General features: G+C 41.0%; 1 protein-coding gene across 1 annotated transcript; it reads left to right on the top strand.

The window, feature by feature from the left end:
• The first annotated feature begins 66 nt into the window (after positions 1-66).
• disp2 (dispatched homolog 2 (Drosophila)) lies at positions 67-12,154 on the top strand. The gene is made up of 8 exons (XM_027008888.2): positions 67-253; positions 5,122-5,406; positions 5,603-5,632; positions 5,931-6,054; positions 6,363-6,490; positions 6,589-6,686; positions 6,832-6,929; positions 7,081-12,154. Exons 1-8 carry the CDS (start codon positions 174-176, stop codon positions 10,570-10,572), a joined length of 4,335 nt encoding a protein of 1,444 aa, XP_026864689.2. The 5' UTR covers positions 67-173; the 3' UTR covers positions 10,573-12,154.
• The last annotated feature ends 30 nt before the right edge of the window (positions 12,155-12,184 follow it).

Here is a 12,184-nt window from a genome sequence, read left to right on the forward strand (position 1 = left end):
CAAGACTGTGAAAACGGACAAGCCCACACACACTCAGTAGCATAGGTTTAGCCCCAACACGGAGACCCGTGAGCATAATTTAAGGCACGAATAAATAACAGCGTTATACATTTTATATTGGTTGTTTAAAGCAGATAAGGTTTGCAATCTAGCTGTAAAAGGCATCTGTCAATATGGATACTGTTTCAGTCCATGGTGAGCGTGATGATACTGAAATGCCTATTCCGACGACGATGGGGGCACCAGCTCAGAGGTAGGCTACGTTACTGATTTTCTTGAGATTTAATGCAGACACCAGTGGTACAATATTTTAAATGTCATAGTACCCAAACACAAATTACATTTAATTGCAATCTTGTAACCTGAATGTGTTATCTAAATAATACATCATGCTTTTCATTTACTCTTGAGCTTGCACGTGTCACTTGCATCGCTAAATTCATAATACGTTTGAAATATTGTGATGGCTTACCAGAGAGAACAGTAGCAGCAACAACTCCAAACTGGCCATAAATGTACTGACATAAAGATTACTGATAGAGTTTGACGTACACATGTGAGGCTCGGGGTCACTTTGCTCGTATGCTGTAAGATATTTTAGAGATCTTTCATGAGTACACTCACAAGCTTGACGGCATTGAAAAGGGTCCATTGCCGATAACAGCAAGTGAACAAACCAGTACAGCACTGAAAGCTCCGTTGCCCATTTACACAGAACAGAACAGCTACACAGAAGTCTTGTTTGTAAGCGTTATATGCCTTATTAAGGTGTCTCAGAATCAGAAGCAGACTTTTAAGTTCAGAAAGTAAATTCCTACCCAGGATTATGTTCGTGTCACCTGGGTTTCATAACTAGCGCAAACCAGCAAATATAAATAATCAAATCCACTGAGTAATACAAAATAATAGAACTTACGCTTTTTGAACTTGTAGGGTTCTGTGAGTTCTTGTAATTGTTTCACTCATTAACATGAATTAACTCATTGATAAGGATGATATTTAAAAAATGGATGAAATTCCGAGTACACACGGTAAGTTAAGAAAAGACGGAAAGATCTCAGTTCACCTCAGTGTGACATTGTCCTATGTTCCATACTTGTATGTTCACACAAATCAGATATGACTGGGTCAGATGGCTGCAGGCTATAAAAATACATTTGTAATTTTGCAGAGATGTTATTACTATCCAGGGTATAATACAACGGCTATGAAATTCAAAGATGAAAGCGAATTGTTGTGGGTGTTCAACTGAGAATATCAAATATTCTACCAGAGTCTGGAACCTCAGGAGAATAGAATGTGTGAACTAACGTATTCCATCTGTGTATCGCAAAGTAGTCAGGCTCAGTTGCATAGCCAGTTGGGGGTTGTTGTCTTGTCCCAATTCCCAGTCAGTTCTCTCGTTATGAAGAACATGGAGTGTTAAGTAGACAGTTTCTTAAGCAGTCAAAGGCAGCAATTAGCCCTGCAGCAGAAAAAAATGCCAGCGTTTTCTGTTAACTCAGAGAGAACAGCCTCGCTTCAGCAGAACAAATCACATGGCCAATGTCTCCTTGCCTCTGACAACAATAAATGGAACAAGGCCATCAGAGAGTGGAGAAGTACTAAGCAGATGGTGAGAGGGGAGAACTCCTGAGCTCTGGTGGACACGCTCCAGCAGGGTCTACCATGACTCGGGGCACGAGCTCCCTCTGAAGAAGCATCATCTTCATCCTGCAAGAGCGATGCGTGTAGCGAGGCCCTTCTGTGCAGCCTTTGATTTGCTAATCAAAGGGTTTTGTGCCATGCTGTTATCTCTTGTTGTTTGCATTGCTTAAAATGGCTGCTCGCGTGCCTTGCACAAAATCAAATGACTCGAGCTTCCAGGGGAAGAACTGCAGTGCAGAGTGAGAAGGCTGTTTTCATAGGAGATGGAGCTGATCTCAGTCACGGTGGAAAACTGCTTGTATCCAGCACTGAATTTAGTCTTTTTCCATCCGAAATGGTTAATGTTGTTTTGAACAATTTCTTGTTGACCAGGGTGAGTGAGAAAAAATAGCTTTCAAAGACATGTATTCAGGCTCACTTGGATTCAGTTGAGGGTTTATTAAACACACAAGAAGACAGTATGCAGTTAAACAATTAATGCTGGAGTTAGCGTTATGAACACTGATGCATGAAAAATCCAGCAGCATCTGTATGAATGTGATGCCTTATTGTGTGCTTACAGTCATCTTGATCAGGAAAACCATGCTCCTACTCCTACTAATACTGCATGATGCATGTGCATGTCCAATCTTTTTGCAGGTCATGCACAACTAGATAAGACCATTAGCAATGCCTTGGTTCATCACAGGCTTTACTCAGGCTTTTGCAGCCCAGGGCTGTGGCTGTGCAGTATTCCAGCCTCCCTTGCTGTGTGTTTAAAGTAGCAATGCTGAGGCGTATATTCTGCAGAGCCACCGGTTTTAATGCCATGCAACATCAAGCCTCCTCGCTATTGTCAACTCAGCCAAGAGCAGAAGCCGCACTGCCTTAGGCGCCTGCGTGGAGCATGCAGCATGGTTTCATTACCGAGACCCTGTCTCAAACTGAGCATAGCAGGGGCAAAGCATAATGCATGATTAGTGGAGGTTGAGAGAAATGTTCAGCTTTATAGTCACACTGCAGCCAAAATATCACACCAGAAATGCTTCTTTTAGAAATTAAATGGGAATTTGCCATCAATGAAACTTGAATCCATGACCTACCAACAACCTACAGACCTTAAGACTAAGTATTTATTTTAGTGCATAGAATAGAAACACTCATTTTGGTCTTCAGGAGTGGGAGGCTCATTGCAATAGACTGTGGCCTGGCTTTACCTGGAACAGAAGGGGTAGTACCCAGAAGCCAGTCTAACACAGGTGACTCATTGTATGATAGGTAGTGCTTTCCAGATAAATCCACTGAATTTCCCTTTTGGGGGTCTATTCAGACTTTGAAACTCTAGGCCAAATACACAGATAGACAGTGCCCCATAAGGGAGGTGTAAATGTTAGCTCTGAATAAAAGAATGAATAAATGAACAGTGTGAACATCAGCATCAGTGTGAAACATTTTATGAATGAACAGTGGGAACATCAACATCAGTGTGAAGTGTTCTATTGTATCCATTGCTAGAAAGCCTGACATGCTCAGTGGTTTTAAGCATTACATTTGAAAATTAGAAAACGCCAGATAAGTAACCAAATGAGCTTTAAATATGCTAGAACTGTTATATGTAAACAAGGAATTATTTGAAATATTATAACATTCTTAGAATGGAATGGAATTCATTTTTTTTACTATATTGCGCTGGCTTATTAGTTTTTATTAAGAACCCTTTTCCAATGGCTGACCTAGCACTCTCATCAGACTGCAGTCAATACTCACGTCTTGGCTGTGTAAACTGCCTAATGCAACAAAATCACTGCAAAGCTGACCAGATCACATCAGGCTTGTGCACTGAAACTGGTGCTGGCAAGAACTATGATGACACAGACTTGCCCCATTGACAAGAAAGGAAACCTGTGCAGCCAGATGGTCAAGAGCAGTATTTACAGACCCTGATTAAGCACAAACCTGTAGACACAGGAATACAGACCACAAAAGCAGATGCACTAATGCTGAGGTGGCACTGCTTCAACAGACAGCAGTCAGGCAAAGCTAATAGCTGCAATAACTATTGCAGTAAGTAATTATGTAAGTAATTATGTAAGAAATGTAAGTAATTATTGCACTGAGACTAAAAGCAATCTAATTATTGCTAAGAAATTGTGAAAATATTGGAATTATATATCTTAACACTCATTTAACAGAAATACTGTAATTACACAGAACCTTGCCTGTATCAGGGTCTTAGAATAGCTGTCAATCATATGTGTGAATTAAATGTTGACTGCTGAAAAAAAAAAAAAAAGCTGCATCTAAAATCTCCTGCCGATAATGATTTCATCACACACAGCTGGGTGGCGCTGTGTTCAACAATAATTCCACAGCGAAAAAAAATAGACAAACTGTATTGATGGGTTTTCAGGTCTATTACAAGCTGTCATGGGCCTAATTAAGAGCGCTTACTGGTGCAGTCCCTCACTGTGGTGGAGAGAGTGACGGCGTCTCTAGCTCCAGCTGCTCCTGCAGCACTCTGGGTACCCACATGCTGTCAGCGCTGACTGCGGTATGTCACCCAACGTGACAGGGAAGTGTGCACATGGTAGCTGAGGAACACTGGTTGCTGCTAGCTTAGGACCGCACAGATCACTTGAAAGGAGCTCAGACGCAGGAGAGTCTGTCTTGTGAAAATGAGGACTGAAAATCTGGGCTTGGGTTAATTATGTTAAAAGCTCAGCACTTGAGCAGGTTATCTGGTACTGCCAATTCTTATACACACTTTGTATGCTTTTTATAGACATAGGCATAGACATAACAATAAAGAAAATCATTAACATGTCCCAGCAGCTTTGTTGTGTTTTGGGGAAAGGCATAATGCAGCTAATTTGTAGAAGAACATGACGTGGAATACCATGGTATTGACCTGAAGATTATTTCAGCACCATTAGCCTATGTAAGAATATAAACACAATGTTTTAATTTCACTGTCTTTAAAATGCTTTATACAAATTAAATGTTGGTGCCCTTTGAATGTTGGTACCAAGTGAATGTTATGCAGAGCCATAGATTATCCTGCAAAGCTTGGAGAGGGGGTGATATCTTCTACTTCACAAGCATCACCTGTATGTGCACTTCAGTTGTAAACATGAGTCATTCTTTATTAGATGAAGTTGCACTGCCTTCTCAAAGGGTCCTCTTGTGTATGTTGACAAGGTTGGCAGATGGTGTTTCTCTTTTAGCTTAATCGGGCCTTCAAGCCTTGCACCAGTATGTTCTTTAGATGTCACTTATCTTATCTAATTCAAGCTGTTGGTAATATGACTGTATACAAAGTTGTTTGTCTAATATTACCCATGAAGTATCTAGAAGCTGACCATCTAATGAACATAAACTATGGCTTATCAGAATGTCATATTGACTTAAATGTAGCTTTACATATTCAAAAATAAAGCTTGCATATTTTAAGGATGTTCTTATAGAGATGTGATGCCATTTCCTGGTTATTTGCAGTGACATCCCAAAGCTGTCTTTGTGTCCACCGGACAACGAGGATGCAGAGTGCCTAATGAATCAGGTGATGATAGAGTGTGACCAGATAAACAATCTGTCCAAACCACCCTCTTCTTCTCAACTGTATGACCAAATGTCACAGAGTTGTGCCTACCAGTCACCTCATCTCAAGAAGTGCCCATGCTGTGGCCACCACCAGCCAATCACAGGCAATGTCTGTCTGAATCAAACGAATGCGCCTTCTCACTCAGCCTGCTCAGCAAATGCCATCAAGTCAGCTCCCAGGTGCAGTCCCTTCCACCAGAATCTGTCACAACACAATGCAGTGTCATTGGCTGCACGGATCACGTGATGGTAGTAACTACAAGCCTGTACAGCATCATGTGGTGACAGTCAGGTTCAAACTTTTTCCAGTCTAAAATGCTCTTCTGACTGTTACAAATGCACGCATTCCCAATTGTAAACAATATTTCTTTTATAGGACTCAAAGGCTCCACAGGATTCCGAAAAGGTGGGTTGGCCCAATGTGATCATATTGTTGGTAATACACTATTCTGTTGGCTTTTAGGATTAATAAAATATGCTATTTCGTTGACTTATGAATATTAATAAAAAGGAAAGATGAATCTGAATTAAGATTCTGAATTTGTGAAAGCATGTGTAAAGACAACCTCACAGGCAGCGATTTGGAAAAAAAAAAAGGTGTTTTGGAAAAAAAAACTGGGAATCACTGAAATGTTGTTGTAGTTTGTATTGACTAATGAGTTTGCATTTCAAGCAAAATAAACTGAATTCTCCAATTTTGACAGCTACTCCCAGGTCATAGTGGAATACCCGATGACTGTGCTTATCTCATGTGCAGTAGTGCTTCTCACCTTTTCCATGGCTGGGATTTTGATTGGTCCCCTGCCAGAGTTTTCTGATCCTCTGTTAGTAAGTACCATTCCAATCATTAGTGCAAAGGACTAATTAAAATTAACCAATTTATATAGCACTTATTCACAAATGTCATCTTCTACAAAATCTTGAATTATTAATCATTCAAAAAAGTGTAAGTGACTATAACTATATGTGCTGTAATTGGAGCCACAGTGGTTGAAAGCTTTCATTTTGTCCTTGAAAAAATTTCTGCCATTGAATAGGCCCAAATGTCAGGCCTGCAAATTCATATCGCATGATTTTAATGCATTCTTCAGAGGACATTTATCTCCTTTCTGTGCGTTTCTGATGGGCTCTTATAGGGCTTTGAGCCCCGTGGAACAGACCTTGGTATTCGACTGGCTGCATGGACAAAGCTGCAGGAAAGCACTGAGCCTGGGAAAGCCTCGTCACTCACTCCCCAGCAGTTTGCAGACCAGAGTATAGTACGGTACTGCGCATACTGGAAGAGTTCTCTACAGATAAAACTATATTTACGTAGAGAATAGAGTTGTAATATTTAGAATCCATTGCTTATGGTGTTTACAGGGAGATCTCTAGTAGAGCTCCGCATCATCTAAAACATCGTTCGAGAAGAATGCTGCAAATAGACTCAGCTGAGAATGCATTTTTTTGTAATGCGCCAGGTGAGGCAAACAATGACAACCTATTATTTTTGCTATATGCCAATGTTCAGTAGAATATAAAGTTTTCCAGCATAATAAATTAGCAAATGGACAGTGGCCTGTAATAAAGGATGCTGGTGTGTGTGCTCCATTTTCTGTCCTGCAGGAGATCGTTATGCCCAGCTGGTCTTTCGCTCTGGAAACTCCGCTAGTCTCTGGAGCCTCAAGGCAATCTACTCCATGTGTGAGATGGAACAGACCCAGGTAATCCTAAAAGGGTGTACTATGCTTCAAGGCAAATACAGCTGAGCCATTATGCAAAAAAAAAAAAAAATGATGTGCAGGTGTCATTTACTCTGCAAAATGGTAAATCATTGATAACTGAAAACATGTCATCTGATTATTTCAATTACAGATACGCTCAGATGTGCACTTTGAAAAACTCTGTCAGCTTAAGTCAGATGTTGCTGGTTCCAAAATTCCAAAGGCGGAATGCTGTCCAAGCTGGTCTCTTGGAAACTTCCTTGCTCTCCTTAATAATGTCTCCTCCTGCTTCAGTCTTACAGCACAGCAGGTGTCAGAGAGTTTAAGCTTACTTCGATCATGCGCACCTTACTACCATGATGGAAGGCTGGTTGCATCATGCACAGAGACAGGCAAATTTGGGTACTGCACCTCTGTCCCACCCTCCTGCAAGCGGTCCAGCATCATCTTTCAGATACTACATTACTTGGTGGATAAGGATTTCCTTGGGCCGCAGACTGTTGAATACCAAGTTCCATCTTTAAAATACAGTGTTCTGTTTCTACCAGTGGTGAAAGGAAATGCATTAATGGAGATTTATTTAGAACATCTTGAGGGCTATGAGCTCACATATAACACCACCACCATAACAGGGATGGATCTGGGGATTAAGCAAACGCTTTTCAAGTATTACCTCTCACGAGATTCTGTCTATCCAATTCTAACAGTACTTGCACTGCTACTTACAATAGCCTTATATCTTAAATCACTTGTTTTGTCAGCTATGTCACTGGTTGCAGTTACATTATCACTTTTCACATCCTATTTCTTCTACAAAGTTGCATTTGGCCTAAAGTTCTTCCCACTCCTCAATCTCACAGCAGCTCTTATCCTGCTGGGAAGTTGTTCAAATCAAGCCTTCACATTTATTGATTTCTGGAAGTTGCAGCTGAGCCATAATCCCCCAGCTGCACTAGAAAAGAGAATGCACCGTGTCTTACAGGAAATGGGCTACTTGATATTGGTGGCAGGATTGACATCTAGTGTAACATTCTACTCCGGCTACATATGCAGTATTACAGTGGTGAGGTGTTTTGCTGTGTACCTTGGTAGTGCGTCTTTAATTAACACACTATTTGCTCTTGTTTGGCTCCCCTGTACCATTGTTTTGCAAGAGCGCTATGCCATAGCAGCTTCAACCTCTGCTACTAAGTCACCATGGAAGACATGTTGCTCAAAAGGTTCTGGTGGCTTTTGGGATACGAGTTCAAGGAAACGCTGCCTTTTTACCATGGGACAAAAATTTCGGGGTTTAAAACGAGGCCTCTCAGACACATCTAATTTACTTTTCTTAAAAATCCTGCCATGTGGTGTGGTTAAGTTTCGGTACATATGGATCTGCTGGTTTGCGGTACTGGCAGCAGGGGGGATTTACATTTCATGTGTGGACCCTGGCATGAAACTGCCGTCCTCAGAAAGCAGGGCGACTCAACTGTTCCGTTCCAGTCACCCCTTTGAGAGATATGATGCAGAATACCGCCACCAGTTCATGTTTGAGCGCATGAAACAAGGAGAAGATGAGCCCATGAGTCTGACTCTCATTTGGGGTGTTATCCCAACCGATGAAGGTGACCATTTCAATCCAAAACGCAATGGCTCCTTTGCCATGGATCCAGAATTCAACATGAGTAGTTCTGAAGCCCAGGTGTGGTTGCGAGATCTTTGTGGAAAAATAAAAAACCAGAGTTTTTACTCACCACCACCAGCTGAAAATGAAGCAGTGGAAGACAATGCCTGTTTTGTGGAAGACTTGATTGAGTGGGTGTCCATTCGACGCTGCTCTGAAAGCGAGGACGCTTTCAGCTTTTGCTGCAATGGTATTCCATTCCCCTATCCGCCCAATGTTTTTGAACAGTGCCTCAGAATGAGGGTGGCAGAACAGCAGGCAGAGAAGCATTTGCCAAGGACTGGAGGCCTTTGGTTTGATTCAAAGAGTCAAATTGCTGCCCTTGTTATAGTATTCAAGACCTCACAGCTTTACAGCTTTAACTTCAGCATAACTTCACAATTCTATAAACAAATTTTGTCTTGGTTTAATAAAGAGATTTCTGGGGCTCCACTGGGACTCCAAAAAGGATGGTTTGTCAGCCAGTTGTCATTGTATGACCTCCAGCTATGTCTAAGCTCAGAAACATTACAGGTGGCAGGCTTTTCTGTAGGTCTTACATTTGCATTGCTCCTGCTTACCACATGGAATATACCATTAAGCATGTATGTGACTGTTGCTGTGGGGGGGAGTGTTTTTGCTACTGTTGGTCTCCTTGTGCTTTTAGAATGGCAGTTAAATAGTGTGGAAGCACTGTTCATTTCAGCTGCTGCAGGGCTCTCTGTTGACTTTGCTGCCAATTACTGCATTTCTTACTGTCTGGCCCCTCACAATGACAGGCTGGGCCGGGTAGCACATTCCCTGAAGAGAATGGGTTGTCCGGTAGCCACAGGTGCAGGAGCATATTTTTGTGTGGGGATCATAATGCTACCGGCAACTGCACTGCTGATCAGGAAGCTAGGAATTTTCCTGCTCCTTGTGAAGTGCGTAGCATGTGGATTTGCTACGTTTTTCTTTCAGTCACTCTGCTGTTTCTTTGGCCCTCAGAAGAACTGTGGGAAAATAATTATACCATGTGCAACAGAGAGTGCCACAGAAAATACGCAATCTTCATGTTCAGCTGCTGAACCAGGAAGCACCAACCCATCAGCTAATGGCACGTTTGGCTGTAGCACAGGGTCACGAGGCAGAAGGAGCTTCAACAAAGAAGGTGGAGGATTCCTGTGCCCTAATCAGCAGCGTAACCGGCAGCACCAAGCATCGGTTGACAAGGAACCAGAGCAGTATGAGCTACAACCCCTAGCCTGCCATCTGAGTGACAGCTTTGAAAATAGCACATGCACCAGCAAGCTGTCCAACAGACCTTCAGTCCTTTCAGATGACATCCAGTTCTGTGGCCTCAGCCCGAAGCAAGATTATGACAGAATCAGTGTTGAAGTGGACAATGAGGATTTGTGTAGTGAGCACCTGAATAGTCATGACCCTCCTCCAGCCCTCCAAACCTCTTCCCCTTACAAAAGGCATGCTCTACAACCTGTGGTGGGTCCTGTGGTTGACCGTGTGAAGGAGAGGCTTTTGTGCAAGAAATGTCGCAACCAGTCTGGAACAAGAATTAAACTGTGGAATGTGTCTTTGTCATCCTCCTCCAGCATGGAAGACATCACAGCCCCCAAGAACATGGACAATGTCAAGAAACGATCACTCTCCATGGATGTTACCACTGGATGTCATCCTCATAAACGTCTTTTGTCATGTCCATCACAGAGTTCCATTGAAGGCCTGGAAGATTCCAATGAGACCTGTTTGAGTGACATTGAGCCCACTGTTTCAGTGCCTCTCTCCATAGCACCCAAAAGAGAGCCTCAACCAGGCCACCTTAATGGAAAAAGAGATACTTTGCGTCTATCCCTGAGAGAAACTGTTTATGACCTCGCTTCCCCTTTGTCTGGCAGGGGGCGGACAAGCCAAAATGAACTGCCTGTGATATTACCAAACAGTAAACCAGATATGCCAGACGTTTGGATCAAGAGGGATGGCAGAGGTGAGGATGGCAGTTGATTAATGTGTCCATAAGACCATAAGATGTCCATACTTTTCAGTGACTGTCCATAACGTGGCCTCAGCATGACTTCAAATGCTGCGGTGAACTTGTACAAAGCAGCTAACAAATGATAAGAGTATAATTCATGAACATGTCAGTAAATGCCTGCCAGACACAAGAGGTCTGTGCACTGCATCATATAGGCCACACATTTTGTGGAACCCTTCAAAATCAAGTGCACACTGCCACCATCAGTGATTTTGACAGATATTACTTTAATTTTTAAACTGATGTCACTGCATGTCGTATATTCTGCAAACTTAAAAAGCACTACAACAGAGGTGACAGGATGTCTATCAAGGCCTTAGGTTTGCATTTTATAACATAAAACTTGTATCAAATCTCAAAGGATTGTTACTTGAACCTGTAAACCAACAAGATGAGCAGTTTCTCAGTCTTGTAGTCCTAAAAAAAGCACTTCTGATAGCATTTGTGATTTTGTTCAGAGCCACATTTAAGTTAAATACCAACCAATGCCCTGATAAATTTTATATTCCAAGCCTTTGATCTAAACCATATAAATATTATATATTGTTTTGTACATTTGTCATTTAGAAGACTTAGATATGATTATTTTATTTACTAGACTTTTTTTTATTTACTAGGGGGATTACTGCCCATGCACTGTGGTTCATATTTAGATTTATTATTAATAAAAGATTTATCACGTTAACATATTCAATTGTTATTTAAGCCTAAACTGAGTGTTGAATAGTCAGAATATTCTGACAGATGGTCCAAATATGAATAAAGCCATAAAACATTTTATATAAGGCAGATTTTAAATTTACCAAAAAAGGCAAAAACAAATGTCATCTAATACGTTACTTGTGCAGTTACAAACGGATACATTTATTTCTAAATAAATCTACCAGAGCCAGTCAACCAAGGTCTGACATAGGCATGTGCCAAATCTGTGCAATACTTTTTTTTCTGCTCCACACATTAAAGTGCAAGTCTTGTCTTTATAAATCTGTATTTGTTCATGTTTGATCACAAGAGTTCAAAAGATAGTTTGTAACAGGTTTTGTCTTGCAAAGTGTAGTGCTGTGTCATATGCAAATTAGTAATGTCATAAATAGATTTGACATTTATCAACAATAAAGACTGAGCTGTAAAAAACAAAGCCATTTAATTAAAATAAAAAGGAAATCACTTTTAAAGTGTGTTGATTTGCCTTAGTACTGGAACCCACGGTGCTGATCACTATATTAAGAACTCACACACTGAACAGCAGTCCTAGTGGTTTAAACATTGGCATTGTTTAAGAGAAGGTCCTCTGTAGTGAGCTCATTACATTACAATAAGGTAAATGTTTTTGTGAAATAATGGCTGATTTCTGACATCCACAATGCTGTTAAATCTTTCTAATGTACAAAAAGCCAAATGTAGAAAAATTATTTGTGCCAAACAGAGTACTGACCATGTTTTTGTGAAACATGTTATGTCGATGCTATGTAATGTCAGATTGAAAGTGTATGAGAATGATCTATGGTGAAAATATGATGGAGAACTTTAATAAAGAAATATTTTATATAAGACTAGCCTTTGTTTTGAGAACACAAAGAT

This window comes from Electrophorus electricus, chromosome 13 (genome assembly GCF_013358815.1).
Source record: "Electrophorus electricus isolate fEleEle1 chromosome 13, fEleEle1.pri, whole genome shotgun sequence".
NCBI lineage: Eukaryota > Metazoa > Chordata > Actinopteri > Gymnotiformes > Gymnotidae > Electrophorus > Electrophorus electricus.

Excerpts from the sequence above, each read along its gene's own strand:
- disp2 (XM_027008888.2), top strand. The coding sequence starts at position 174 with ATGGATACTGTTTCAGTCCATGGTGAGCGTGATGATACTGAAATGCCT. Across the intron at positions 254-5,121 it reads ATGGGGGCACCAGCTCAGAG|TGACATCCCAAAGCTGTCTT; the intron begins GTAGGCTACGTT and ends GGTTATTTGCAG. Across the intron at positions 6,491-6,588 it reads GCAGACCAGAGTATAGTACG|GGAGATCTCTAGTAGAGCTC; the intron begins GTACTGCGCATA and ends TGGTGTTTACAG.